This window comes from Marmota monax, unplaced genomic scaffold (assembly GCF_021218885.2).
Source record: "Marmota monax isolate L192 unplaced genomic scaffold, Marmota_monax_Labrador192_F-V1.1 WCK01_AAM20220418_F8-fsc00185, whole genome shotgun sequence".
NCBI classification, from domain to species: domain Eukaryota; kingdom Metazoa; phylum Chordata; class Mammalia; order Rodentia; family Sciuridae; genus Marmota; species Marmota monax.
In genome coordinates, this window is record NW_026693278.1 from 3,355,416 (window position 1) to 3,369,736 (window position 14,321).

General features: G+C 49.8%; 1 protein-coding gene and 2 long non-coding RNA genes across 4 annotated transcripts in view; 2 read left to right on the forward strand and 1 right to left on the reverse strand.

The window, feature by feature from the left end:
• Nucleotides 1-5,365: 5,365 nt before the first annotated feature.
• On the forward strand, nt 5,366-7,166 carry LOC124100828 (uncharacterized). Of its 2 annotated transcripts, none has more exons than XR_009227990.1 (3): nt 5,366-6,209; nt 6,347-6,510; nt 6,692-7,166. It is a non-coding gene; the product is annotated as an uncharacterized LOC124100828 (long non-coding RNA). The 2 variants fall into 2 exon arrangements; XR_006854424.2 differs by having other exon boundaries at nt 6,695-7,166.
• Nucleotides 7,167-7,218: 52 nt separating this feature from the next.
• Sppl3 (signal peptide peptidase like 3) overlaps nt 7,219-14,321 on the reverse strand; it is a 107,740-nt gene continuing 100,637 nt past the window's right edge. The window contains exons 7-11 of the mRNA XM_046456447.2: nt 12,218-12,324; nt 11,621-11,784; nt 10,465-10,664; nt 9,468-9,577; nt 7,219-8,352 (exon numbers count right to left, since the gene is read on the reverse strand). Coding sequence (XP_046312403.1) covers nt 8,281-8,352; nt 9,468-9,577; nt 10,465-10,664; nt 11,621-11,784; nt 12,218-12,324 — 653 coding nt within the window. The 3' untranslated portion in view covers nt 7,219-8,280. The remainder of the gene's footprint in view (nt 8,353-9,467; nt 9,578-10,464; nt 10,665-11,620; nt 11,785-12,217; nt 12,325-14,321) is intronic.
• LOC124100827 (uncharacterized) lies at nt 9,091-11,784 on the forward strand. The gene is made up of 4 exons (XR_006854423.2): nt 9,091-9,334; nt 9,965-10,007; nt 10,117-10,184; nt 10,384-11,784. It is a non-coding gene; the product is annotated as an uncharacterized LOC124100827 (long non-coding RNA).

The window sequence follows — 14,321 nt, forward strand, 5'->3', positions numbered from 1 at the left end:
TTTTAAGTATGCATGTAACTTGCCTGAAAACTGATTCCTCTGTTATGGGCAGCAGCTGAAATTTCTCTCATTCTTTCATTCTTTTCTGGGCTGCTTGGAGTCTGGGCATTCTGGGTATCGGGGATTTGGGCCCAGCTTACACAGAATGTGAGGCTTCTTTCCTTTCTGGGATTTATCCCCTTACATTTTAGGTGCTTTCTTTTGGTACTTGAAGCCAGTGATACTGTGTGTTTTTTCTTTTCTTTCTTTTTTGTTGTTTTTTAGATTTTTTTCTTTTGGTAGTTGTAGATAGACAGCACGCCTTTATTTTATTTGCTTGTTTTTGTATGTGGTGCTGAGGATGGAACCCAAGGCCTCACCTATGCTAGGCAAGCGCTCTGCCACTGAGCCCGAGCCCCAGCCGGATACTATGGTTTTGTATGCAAGTTTTAATCACACCACCAGGTGCCACCAGGGCCTGTCCTCAGGCAAAAAGCCACACAAATGGGAAACTCTGCCAGAGCCATTCCCTCCAACTGCAGCTTCCTCCCCCAGTGCCTCCTGTCTGGTCATTCTTCACCACCTCAGGTAGTGGTCTGTTTATTTTGTTGAGAATTTATAGTTGTCATATGCAGAAGGTTTGGACGGACAGGAGCTCCTCCGTTATCACCAGAGGCAGATCCCTCTTTGCTGCCATTCAGAATATGTGCTCTGCATTTCACCCATATTCTGCCAAGGTTAGCAGGAGGATTGGAGATAGAACCGCTATTGACAGTGGCTTTCACGTCTGCAATTCGGACACTGAAATTTGCTTTGAAAACCTCACAGATTCTGCTTGTCTGGTCCTGGCTTGGCAGGAGGCATGTATCCAGGTCCCTCCCCCTTGGGGCTCCCATTAGTAGGTAGTGGTCAACTGTGTTGCAGAAATCCTGGGGAGGAAGGTCTCGGCATGGCCTCTCTGGACAACAGCTTAGTTGGCACAGGGTTCGGGTGGCCCAAACCCCAGCTCTTCTCTGCCCCTTCTAACAGGGTGGGTGGTGTCCCACCTCAGCAAGGCGCTGCTTGCACAGACCTTCCCTGTCGACAGAGACCCCCACGGCCACCTGGGGATGCTGATCAAGGCATGTGACCACCTTCTCCTAGTGTGGCCAGGAGGCTCACTGGAGGCAGGAAGAACAGGGACAAAGGAGCTGATGTTGAAACCCAGTTTTTTTGGTCGATGCCTCCATTTACTGTAGGCTGTGGATGGATTTAAAGTTTTTGAAGCCGACGGCCTTACCCTGTAGCTTGTAAGAACTCTGTATGTTTCCAGGTAGTTCTGATGAGTGGTTAGTACATATTGTGGATGATTAAAATTGACATATTTTGGTTTCAAAAAAAAAAAAAATGAAAAATTTGGAGCTGGGTGTAGGCCACAGAGCCATTACAGTGTTTAGTGACTAACCTGTGCTTTGGGGGGTGGAGGTCATTTGTAATTCTGTGATGAAGTAATACAGTGGTTAAGGACACAGGCTGGTGATCAGAGTTTATTCTGCCACTTTCCACTGGTGACCTGGAAGGTTGGTGAGTCCTCTGTATATTGGTGACAGAAATAGCACCTACCTCAAAGGACTCTTAGAGGTGTTACTAGTATCTGGTCGGTGGCTACCATTTGCCCAGGCTCTCCGCCAAATTTCTCCAGGTGTAATTCTGTCCTAGCTCCTAGGCTGCCGGCTTCTCTTTAAAAATATCTTTGGTGCTGGGGACAGAACCACTGAGCCATGCGCCCAGCCCCAAAGCTTTCTCTGGATCATGGCTGTGTCCTCCCTCCTTTCTTCAGATCTTCTTCTTGTGTGCTCACAGTTGTTTTCAGCTAAATTATTGAGTGTTGGACGGGCCAGGCTGAGGACAAAGCCCAGGGACATCTGTCCAGGTTAACATCAGGTTTTGGAGAGGTTCATTCAGCCAGTTTTTCTTTTTAACTTTATTTCATTATTTTTATTTTTTAGTTGTTGATAGAACTTTATTTATTGATATGTGGTGCTGAGAACCGAACCCAGTGCCTCACACATGCCAGGTGAGCCACTGAGCCACCACCCCAGCCCCCTCTTTCAGCCGGTTTTTAATCTACTTCATTGAAGGATCCCTTGGCCCGACGTCTTCCCTTTGTCCCAGAGGTGGAGGGCCCTCCAGGAGCTCTGTTGACTTACCCTTGCCTTCCACGAAGTCTGCTCCTTTCCTCTTCTGTGGCTGGACCAGCTTGAGCCAAGTGGCTGGGATGGCACAGCTTTTATCTTAACACAGGCCTGGAGTGCGGCTCATTGAGTCTTCTCTTCCAAGGTGTTAACCAAACAACAGAACAGAACAGAACAAACCTCTTGGAAGTTCTGAATTCTAACACAAATGACTGGCAGGGAGGTAGCTCCACAGTCCGGCGGCTCTTTCTCTTCCTCAGAAACAACATCAGGGTTTTAAGATCCGCTGAAGCAGATGAAGCCCTAAAGAGCGTTTACTGTGAAAGAAAAATTTTAAAAGTATGGAAAACTAAAAGCATTAGTTTGTTTGCCACTCTGATTCCAGGATGATACCTGGGTGTCTGCAGCCAAAATGCGAAGGGTCCATGAGGCAGGTCCCATCCCATTTGAGTCACTTCGGGAGTCAGCTGGAGGCCTTTTGCAGCCCCAGCTCTGTACCAGGCAGGTTAGGCCTCTGCTGTGAGCATTCTTCTCTGTGCTAGTTGCAAAACACACACAGCCTCATCTAGCCTGTTCCTTAAGCATGACAGGGTGAAGGCCACCAGCTAATGTTCCCCGAGGGACTGTGGCAGAGGAGGGCTGCTTGGACATCCAGGACATGGTTCCATGACAGGCTCACCCGTTACCTCTCCCGTCAGGTCCTGTGGCGGCAGGAAGCCTTGACCCTCCACCAGCCCAGGCTCGGGTCCAGGCATATGATCTGTTCAGGATTCACGATTGGAAACCTGGATTAGGACTCGAGCCAGCTCTGCCCTCAGCCCTCAGCCACGGAGAGGAACCAGCTTTCATGAATGGAAACGTTACAGGGAGCCATGGCACTTGAAGAATCAGCGTATCGATCTGCTTGAATGTGGTCACTTTAATTGTCTCTGACTCTCCGAGGACTGCGAACTGTGTGTGGAGGGCGTGAGACCCGGGACCAGAGCAGGGGCTGAGGAATGCTTCAATTAAGGCACCGTCATCCCTCTTCAGATTACGGAACGACCACACAGGGGGCTCTGTCACTAACCCAGGGCCTCAGGGGGCTGGACGACGGGCGAGTGCTGATGGGCACCTCCATCATGTGGTCCCTCCTGCCTGTCACTGGAGGTACCCTGCAGGTTCCCTAGGGCTCCGGATGCCGTTTCCATGCCTGCAACTCGCAGTTCTTAAGTTTCATCTGTTCTACTGGCTAAAACAGAATGCTTCTAGCCCCACTTTTTTCTTAATCTCAGTTTTGACAACTAATTGTTCAAGTAAAAAACCAAACCAAAACAAACAAACAAACAAAAACAGTGGAGCCACCTGAATTCCCACCTTCTGCCTCCAACTTAGCAGCAAGTCCTGTTGGTGTTTCCAGTCGCCCCAGTCCACCGCCATCTCTCCAGGACCACCCGGGTCGCGTGTCTGGGCTGCCAAGGGAGGGCCTGTTGGCAACAGAGCCCTGGGAGGGCGGCATGGGGACCACAGGGTGTCCGGGACAGACTCTGAGAAGCTGGCAGCAGGGTGCAGGGGCTGTGGAGAGGCCAGGGCCAAGGCATGTGGGTCTGGGACTCCAGGCAGGCGTGGCACAGCCACCTCAGTCCTGGTTCAGCCTGCTGACCATGAGGCCACCTGCCAGGGACACCCACAGAAGGCTCTATCACTAGCACCTTGCCAGGGCTGCTCCCCAGGTTCTGGCCAATCTTCAACCTCCTTTTCTGAAACTGGGTTCCTGTCCTCTCCCTGCCGTGGGATGGCTACCCAGGAGGGAAATCAAGGTGCATCGAGGCACCAGTGGGGGGTGAGGACTCGCTGCCTCCAATGGCAGAGGTTCATTTACTAAAGCTGGAAGGTGAGGCTCGTGCCAGCCCCAAGACTCAGGTGGGCAGAGCAAATCTCTCATTTGGAAGCTGATGGTTGTTTACTGGCGAGGCAGAGAACTGGCAGAGTCCCTAGCAGTTCCCGTCACCTTCTCCTGAGTCTCAGCGTGGGCTGCACAAACCCTTGGGCTGATCTATTTCAGGCCCCTTGGCGACGCTCTTGCCTGCAAACCAATGGCAGATTGTACAAGTTCCACTCGACAGGGAGGAAACTCACAGCCAGAACACAAACGAAAGGAACCACAGATGAGGCCTGAGTGGCACCTGAGTTCGCAATCACCCAAACATCAGAGACCCCACGGCGCATCCATGTGACCCTTAGTAAGCACTGCATGGTCACAATGGCCACGAGCTCCTTGCAGGTGGTTAGATGGAGCTGTTGCTAAGTGGTGACCTCCAAACCCTGTTATGACTCAAGACCAGCACACCGGGTGCTACACAGGGCTTGGCTCTTCCTGTGGCCATTTATACACTGGGCACTAGCTGGTCTGTGCCATCAGGAGCCCCGGGCTCCCACACTCACCTGTTTTCAGCCTTCTCTTGGCCAGTCCTGCAGTGAGGGAGTCCCGCCCAGGCTTCACTGTTACACAAGGCCCAGGTCACAGCAGAGAACTGTGGCACCCACTCCTGAGCTCAATGTGGTACCAATGTGTGATCTCGTGCATGGGGACAGCTGCCCACAGATCATTCTGCCCACAGATCAATCAAAGTGAGCCACAGCAGCCCCTGCATAACCTACGAAAGCAGGGGGACCAGGGTGTGGAGCTTGGTTCACTCAAGCATCCAGGGCCTGTCATGGCCCTGGCACTGCACGTGACCGAACGTCCTCTAATGACAGGAAAGGGCTTTGGGCTTCCAAGAGAAGATGAGGAAGAAACAAAGTGTGGCTGAAATGAGTCGAGGAGAGTGCGCAGCTCCCCTCGGGAGGTGGGGTGGGAACTGTGGAGAGCTGCAAGTAGAGGAGGCTCTGGACATTGCCAGGTGTGGAAGTGACCCCCGATCAGTCTTACCTGGCGCATCCCGTCCAGCAGACGGCGGAGGACTGAGCGCTCTCACAGGGATTTGCTGCAATGAGGCCAACTCCTGGGAGAAGCCACTGTTCCTGAAGTGCTGTCCATGCTGGGAAAGTGCCAGAATGGGCTCAGTGATGAGGCTGTCCCAACCACCAGTAGGAGCTTCTGTGGGAAGGAGGACTGCTGCCAGGGCGTCCTGAGGAGCAAACGCATGCGCACACGGAACTGCTCCCCAGGCTGCGGGGAGGGCGGGGCGGGGAGGGGGCGCTTATAAGATGGCAGTGTCCCTGCACAGCGCTGTAGGACGTGGTCGGAGGCGAGAGCTGCTGTGGAGGAGTGCCTCAGCGCCAAGACAGGACTTTCTCCCCCGCCGCCTTACAGAGGGCCAGTCCTTCACCTCTTCCTGGTAGCGCCCCCACCCCTGTCCCCCGACCGGGGGCCCCACTTCCCGTGTTCCCACAGGGGCGCTCAGCAAAGGCACGTGCTGTGACAACAGGAATGTGGGCAAACCGTGTCGCGTCTTCACCAGCTCAAATGGGAAAACCGTCATCACTGTGAGTTCGTTCCCATGTGGCCCTTTCCTTGGGGCCAGGGGAACCTCGGGACTCTTGTGGAAGGAAGGGGACGGGGTCTGTGCGGGAACCGCAGACATGCCGTGAGGACTTCTCGGACCCCCCTCACTCCCACAGCATTTCAGAAACCACCAAGAACAGAACAAGGACAGATCAGGAGAGGGAGGACGGCAGACCAGCAGAGAATGCTAAGGGACCAGCTTCGCGTACAGCCCACAGCCATCTCCATCAAAAGGCAAGACTGAGAACTAGAGGAAACTATCGTCTACCATGATTATTTAGAACAAGTATTTGCAGTTTCTCTGAATTCTTTTTTGAGGGTGCTGGGGATTGAACTTGGGGGGCACTTGACCGCGGAGCCACATCCCCATCCCTATTCTGTATTTAGAGACAGGGTCTCACTGAGCTGCTCAGGGCCTCACTGTTGCTGAGTCTGGCTTTGAACTCGGGATCCTCCTGCCTCAGCCTCTGGAGCTAGGCATGTGCCACTGCGCCTGGCCTCTGCCACAGTCTTAAGGACTTTGAAGACTAGCAAGTGGAATCCAAGTGCCAGTCCTGAGTGCCATGCAGGTATCCCTTACCCCAAACCCGCAGAGAAGCGAGGATGGCCAAAAAGTTACATTCCTTCTGTCTAGAATTTGATTTTTTTAATGACAACAAAGTTTGAAAAGTCAAAGTGACGGCCAGGATATTTCTACCCCTTATAGGCTGGTGCCTCTGAATCCTTAGAGGGCTGCCCGCCCTGTGGAGCCACATGGATCCTCGAGGGCCCAGGACGCCGCAGCTGATGAACACACAGCACGTCTATTCTTCATGTCCACGAGTGACTTGAGTGCTGTGGACAATCCCTATGACCGAACCGGAGCCCCAGGTGAGCAATTCTGGAGAAAGACAGGGTCTTCCCACTGGCGTTTTGGAAGAGGCGGAGCAGTAGGAGGTGATGGGACGCATCTGCTTGGTACCAGCCACCAAAAGTGAAGATGATGTGACAAAGGCTAGAAAGGAGTTGTTTATTAAAAACAAAACAAAACAAAACACCCCAAACCCCTCAGCAGGATTTGAAGGCAACAGAAGAACCCAGCGCCCTGACTACGGGAGTCCCACCCAGTAACTGCATGCCACGGAGACGACCGCACGCCAGTTCAGTGCACAGGGAGGACAGGCAGGCCACGGGGGGGACACTCTACGGAAGGAACTGGGGCATGTGGGCCCTTCTCCAGCCTCTGTCGTCGGGTCTTTTCAGGACAATGCCAGGCCGAGGGCCACCGAGGTAAAGGTAAGCACATGTCGCACCAGGTACCACCAGAGCGAAGACCCCGCGCAGGGCTGGCTCCTGGAGGCAAGGACGTCCTGTTCTTTCTCTGGTTCCTGGAATTTTGGGTCCGTCTCAGACGGCATTTGACATTTGTTCCCAGCACCCAGTTGTCACCACAGGTAAGTCAAGACTATAATCACAACAGCAAGGACAGGATTATGTTGCTTTTTTCCTTTTTTTTTTTTTTCTTAAGGGAGTGAGGGCATGGAAAATACAGCACACCAATGAAACAAAATGCCAAAAAAAGAAAAAAATACAAAAAAATACAAAATAGAAAAATGTATTTACAGGTAGTACATTACTATGATCAGAAAGCACAAAGACACCTGCTGCTATATTACATGCACTGGTTCAGGAAGAAACTACTAAAAACCCTGCAGGGAGAAGCCTGTAAAAAGAAAAGGACTTTGTTTTAACTTTTCATCCCTAATTTGCTACACTGATCAAACCAAGTTAAGAGTCCCCCAAAGCCCACAGTCTGTCAGTCCGAATGCTATCCTGGTTGGTAACTGCAGGGTCAGTTGTGACGGGGAGACGGCAGCTTATACAAGGAAGCCACAGTAAACTGCTCTACATGCTCAAAATCACAGCAAGCCCCTGTCTGCTACACAGCATGATCTTAGCAGGTTTTAATTTTGTTTATTTGTATATATCTATGTGCGCATGTGTATATATATATATATATATATGTACGTATGTATAAAAACCGTGCCCTTGTTCACCGCCAACACGACATCTGGGTGGACATGAACTCATTACAACAAATCCTTATGTGTATGTTGTAAGAAGTCACTCAATGTCTGTGGATTTAATAAGTCACTTCACACCACAGAAAATATTTAATAAATCCAAAAAAAGGAAAGAAGAAAATAATGACAGAAGAGCTTCTGTCTCAGTTCTCTGAAACTGAGTCCCCCATAGGAAACTGGTCCCAAAGTTCTGGAGGGTTCACTGAAGAAACTTCGGTTTGCTAAATTTTTTTAATCCTTTTAGTGTTCAAAAAGTTCTAAAACGACTCCTTGCCGTTTGCAGTTTTTAAATAGTCAAATCTCCATCTCCCCGCACGTAACAGTCCGGTGCAGATCCCCAAAAATGGGAGGGAGGGCCTATCACTCTGAAAGGCTCCACCCTACCACTGCAGGAGGACCAGCAGGGCCAGCACCCTTCCCTGCCAACCGGCTTCCTCAGGTGCAGATTCCAGTCACATGCCTGTTCCTTAAACAGGTGACTTCTGAGTACCAGGCCAGCTCTAAGAAGAGGAAACAAAACCACGCGGTGAGAGAAAAGGACGACACCGGACATCCTGGTCACTTCCCGTGGGATCCATCATACTTCCAGGAACCGGGAGCTGCTGGACTTGGAGTGGAACGGCTCAGACCACATCCGCCGTAGGTCACCCTGGGAACGAAGGGACAAATTCAATCTGAGTTGGATTTAGGACTTGTGGCTTTGTGAGCCTCTGTCTTTCTGATTCTCAATCTCAGGTTAAACTGCTTCTGTGGGGGCCAAAGAGCAGTCAATAGCTGTGAGGGCAATCTGGCTATGACATCTGTCACCTTACTGATTGCCAGGGTTGATTTGGCTGATCTGTATGGCTAGGCGGGTGTCCCCTTCCTTCCTCACTGCTCCATGTGTGTCCCTCCTGAAGCTGCACATTCAGTCCTAGAGGACGACCCTCCTTGATAAAGGAGGACCGTTCTTCCATCAAGGGCATCCAAGTAGCTGCATTCCCCCCCCCCCCCGAACCTCCAAACAGGCTCTCAAAGAGCATTAAACCAAACATAACTTGATTTCAAGGAGAACCTGCTAGAAGAGATGATCTCAGGCTCCTTGAGCAAGAAAGATTTTTAAGAACTCTAGACTGATACAGGTTCTAGCCCTGATAGTAACAGCCTTAGGCAGGTTAAGGAACCTTGGCCTGTTTCCTAGCTATAAAAATGAGATGGTGATTCAAATTTGGAAAATGAGGTAATGTGCTCTCTGAATTTAGTTTTTACCATATACTGCTTCAATTCTATTAAATCCTTTTTAATTCTTCCCAAGCCTTGATGCAAGATGATTTTAAAAAGATGTTAGAGTACTAGGGGACTGTTCTTCTTTTCCTTCTGGTTCTGGGGATCAAACCCAGAGCCTCACTGGGCTACACTCCCAGCCCTAGGTACTGCTTTAAGAAGTAGGAAGTCCCTCTAGTTGGGCTCTTGGAATTTCAGTCAATTAATCCATGACCAGCTGGTATAATGGTCTAATTAATCCCATTTTCTACTAGTGGCTCTAAGAATCCAGAGAAGTTCACCAATGCCAGGCCAGCGCACATGACAGTCGAGATCAGGGGCTCAAGCAGAGCCGCCTCCAGTGAGGAGAGTATGTGCACAAACCCAAGGTCAGTGCCAAGTTACTGCTTTTGCAGGTTTACACCCACTTCTCTCACCTCATGCCCTGTCCCGGGGATCAAAACCCAGGCACGTGCTGGGCAGACCCTCTACACTGAGCTACAGTCTCAGCCCTCCTCTCACCTTTAAATAGGCCATGGTGAGGAGTGGCAATAAGGTAAATGGCACCAGGTAAAGGAGGGCGGGCTGGGCAGCTCGGTGGATGCGAGACGCCACAGTAGCAGTGAGCAGACCTGGAAGGAAAGACATTGGTGAGTGATCCTGAAAGAAGGGAGGCCCTGTCACCTGGGAAACAGGATGTGACATAGTCCAGTCCACAGAGAGGGTATGAAATGCCCAGCTCCAGCAGTTAAATGTGGAGCAACTCCAAGGACATGTGACTGGCCCAAGTCCCACTCCTCGCTCGGTGCCTGGTTCAACCCTCTCTTCCACCCTGACTGGGGCAGCTCTCCCTCTGCCTCCTGTGGTGTGTGACGCTGGACTTAAAGGCAGAGCCCTGGGTTCAGGTTCCAACTTTGCTATACTTACACGAGCCGTGTAACCCTGGGGGAGGAATTCCCCCTCTCTGAGCCTCCTATACTGCCTCACGGGGGTAATGCCACTTGCCTTGTCCCTGTCAGGGTTTCTGCCTGGAAGTGAACCCATGTGCACGCAGTGCTGCAGGTGAGCACAGTGCTGATGGGAGGCTTGGGAGAGGTGCTCTTCCCTATCCACTCTACTGTAACGGTCATGGGCATGGAACAGCCCAGTCAGTCGGTCTGTCTGTCTGTAGGGGAGCTGGCTGGAGAAACACTGAGCCTGGGGAGAGTCTGAGGTCACAGAAATATTGACCAAATCAAGGTAAATCTCTGCCATTCACTAACTTCTGTGGAAGATTTATGTTGAGCCCAGGGTGTGATCTTGTGTGCTGTGTCTGTGGCTCTCAGCTGTGCTGTTCAGTGGGGAGCTGGTCCCACAGCAGAGATGGTGTGCATCATCTCACAGGCTGGGCGGGTCCTTTTTAGTTATCTGAACAGATAACAGAGTTCCTGCTCTCTAGGTCAGCACTTGGAAGACCTGACGTGATCCCTAAGATTGGAGGCCAGCCAGCGAGAGGAGCAGCAGCTCCCAGCACTCTTACCTACAAAGTATCCAATGAGGGTGCAGTGGAAGTAGGAGACCTTCTGCATGCGCCCAGAGATGTTGGCGGGTCCAGAGGCACCACAGGAGTCACCGCTGGCTTGTTTTTTATAGTTGTCATAGCGAAGGACAAAGCACAACAGCAGACCGGGCATCACAATGTCTCCAATGCCCAACATAGAGAAGTGACTGCCCGTGGAGCTGAAATGTGGAGTCACATGTTAGGAATGCCACTCTCAATCCAATTTCTACTACTGTATAAAGTCTTTTTTTTTGTGGTTGTAGGTGGACAGAATGCCTTTATTTTGTTTATTTCTATGCAGTGCTGAGGATTGAACCCAGTGCCTCACGCATGCTTGACAAGTGCTCTGCCACTGAGCTCCAGCCCCAGTCTGTCAGCTTTTAAGTAGTCAAAGAACTCATCCAGAGGGCAGAGAGCAATCTCTACTGGTGGACACTAGTTTTACGGTTTAGAGATTAAAAGCCCCTTAGGAACTGGCAGCAGAGGTCTCCAATCCAGGCCCTCAGTGTTTCAGGACAGCAGCTTGTCAGTGACTGCTGAAGTGATGTGCCCAAGCACTACCTCCTCTGGAATGTCGGGCAAAGCATGATTTGAGATAGATGCTTATTTGCAGTGTCAATAGTGACTGACTACTCCCAGACACAGGAGATAAAAGCAGCACATTAATTTTGTCATGATTATATTTCCAGGAAATGTTCAATTTTACTATTGGAACATTTATATGAGTGTCTTAAAAGTAAAAATGATCCTGATTCTATTAATTTTAGCCAACTTTAGAAAATGGGAACAAGCTGGGCACAGTGGCACATGCCTGTAATTGCAGTGACTTGGGAGGCTGAGGCAGGAGGATCGCCAAGTTCAAAGCTAGCTTCAGAAACTGTCTCAAAAAGGACTGGGGATGTGGCTCAGTTGTTAAGGGTCCCTGGGTTCAATTCCCAGGACTAAAAAATAAATAAAACACAACACCCATATCACTCGGTGATGCATCTTGGAAAGTCAAGTCGGTATTCTCAACCTCACTTTTTCACTTAGAGACGATAGCCTCCTAGCCCTTTCCAGTTTAGGGTCAGAATGCTGAAGACAAGACATACAACCGAGGCAGGAAACGGGATGAGGCCCAACAGGCCAGTCCTACCTTGGGAAGACCAATTTTCCAGGCAGAGACAGGCGAGGAACATCACGCCCAACATTTGGCCCCAGGTGGAGCTTCCGGGATAGAACGTCAAGGGGGTTGTCGGCCGGCTGTGTGGCCACCTTCACCATGACGTTGCTATTGAAGATGTAGGCTGAGAAAAATACCTGCCAGGGTGGAGAGGTGCCTTTAGTGAAGGGGGCTGCAAGCAACTCGCTTTCAGCATCATCCTTTCTGTTCTTAGAGCAGAGCTCATCAATGCTTTCTTTGACTGCATGCTTTGAAGAAAATCTTTGCTCTTCAAGAGTGCCTCCAGGTTTCCCAATGTGTCTCGTGCCTGGAGACTCCCCAACAGTGGAACTGGGTGCTCCCACACAGGGAAGCTCATTTGCTGGCTGCCTCCTCCACCCTGAGCTACTGCACCACAGCTCTACAGGGAGAAGGCTCAACCAGCTGTCAGCACACTGTGACCTGCGCAGTGCAGGACTGCAGGGAATGGCCCGGGAGCAGGCTCTGGGTACTTGGAGTGGACGGCTTTCAGCAGTGAATGCTTCAACTGCACATGAAGAGAGCAGGGGCTTTCAGGAAACAGATGCTTACCCAAAAGACATCGTAGATGAGAAGCCCTGAGAGGAGCAGGCAGGAAACCTTGAGGCTAGGCAGCCGAACAAAGGCGATCATGGCGACACAGAGACCCATGGCCAGAGCTGGGGAGAAGAGAGAGCAGTCAGGTTTGTGACTTTTCCCACAAGCTCTTCGGCTTATCCACCCAACAGTCTGTGGTTCCTTCTGAAGTCTGGGGGCTCTGAACTATAATTTTAGGCACTTATACCCACACTGTTGTGAAGTGTCCACTTCTGCTGGGCCCCGAGAAGCATCCTGTCTCCCGCTAGACATGGTGCTGGACCATACAGCAGCAGGTCAGGCTCAGTTGCTTTCATTCCTGGCCATCCCCTGTTGCTGTGGCTGCACTGTCCTTGCTCTAGAGTCAACTGTGCCCTAGACCACATCCCCTTTCCTCCACTCAGGATGTCCTTCCAGCCAGTCACTCCTCTCTCTTTACAGGATTTTCTTTTATTAGAAATATTACACATTTGCATTGTATTTTAACACTCACATAAAGATCCCTCCTCAACAAAAAGGTCCTCTGAAGAGCTGTGGGTGTGAGCTGTCTCCAATTCCTTCTATTTTCCTTAATACTTACTACAAAAGCAGTAACTACATTATAGAAATATAGAAAACTAGAGAACACCGTTAAGGTTTCAAAACCTACATTGCCACTCTCCAGAGATAAACGGTGTAAAACATCTTCCCAGATTTTTTTTACACATGTATTTTTATACAGAAAATAAATTTTATTTCTCTGTAGGGAGACTGAAAAGTACAATGTGCTGTCATCTGTCAAGGACTATCTTGCTGTGTTGTAACATGGAGGGCATTAAACGGTGAGCAAGCCATGTGTATTTTTAAAATACAAGATCACAAAATCTTTTTTTTTTTTTGGTACTGTGGATTAAACCCAGGGTGCCCTGCCTATCACATAGCTACACCCCCAGACCTTTTTATTTTGAGAGAAGATGTAGTGGCCAAGGCCAGCTTCAAACTTTCGATCCTCCTGCTTCAGTCTCCTGAGTAGCTGGGACTACAGAGGTGCATCACTGCTCCTGGCTAAATTTTTTTTTTTTTTTTTATACTGGGGATTAGTCCAGGGGTGTTATATTCTCTAGCCTTCTATATATTTTTAGGGTCTTGCTAAGTTGCTGAGGCTGCCTTAAAACTTGCAATCCTCCTGTCTCAGCCTATCAAGTTACTGGAATTTCGAGCACCTGCCACCAAATCCAGCTAAAATCTGCTTTAAAGCCAACAATTGTGAGTTTCCATTTCAATGAATTTTCATCTCAATCAAATGTCTCTAATAGACTCCAGAGTGTCTCTCATATACAGTTTATCAAAGCCAGTATCCAGTCCAGGATTGTTTTGTCTTTTAAATCTTTTTCAATCAGCAGGGTTTTTTAAAAAATATTTTTTTAGTTGTAGTTGAACATGATGCCTTTATTATTTTTATGTGGTGCTGAGGATTGAACCCAGGGCCTTCCATGTGCTAGGCGAGTGCTCTACCGCTGAGCCACAACCACAACCCCTTTGTCCTACAGAATGTCTTACTTTTCTGGTTTTTCCCTTATTGTGGTGGTTGGTTTTTTTCCTCTCTTCCACTCGCTTTCTGAAAGTCAGACATTATTACCTGAAGACTGACTAGATCACATTCACGTCTTTCACCCGTTCCTCAAAGGCTTCATCTCTGCTACTTCAGAGTTTCTTGGGGCTGCCAAGGACCCTCCTGTTGTTAAGTGCAGCAAGGAACCCTTGTGCTCATCTCAGCTGATCTGTACACACCATCGATGGCTTCCAGCTCCCTTCTCACGTGGCTTTCAGGAAAGTGCACACTCCTGGTTCCTCTCCTGTATCTGCTGCTCCTTTTTAGGTTTTGCCGTAGCTCTTCCTCAGTTCCCTAGACCCTGAACCTGCCCTCTCAATTTTGCTCTTATCTCTGCTTCACTTCCTTGATGATCTCCTCCAATCTCAGTCTATCACACATTTTTATATCCAGTCTGTATCTCAACGTTCAACTTCTGATTCATACAGACTAGGGCTAAGTGAAATATTTCCTTGAATGTCCAACAGGCCTCTCACATTTAATCGATCG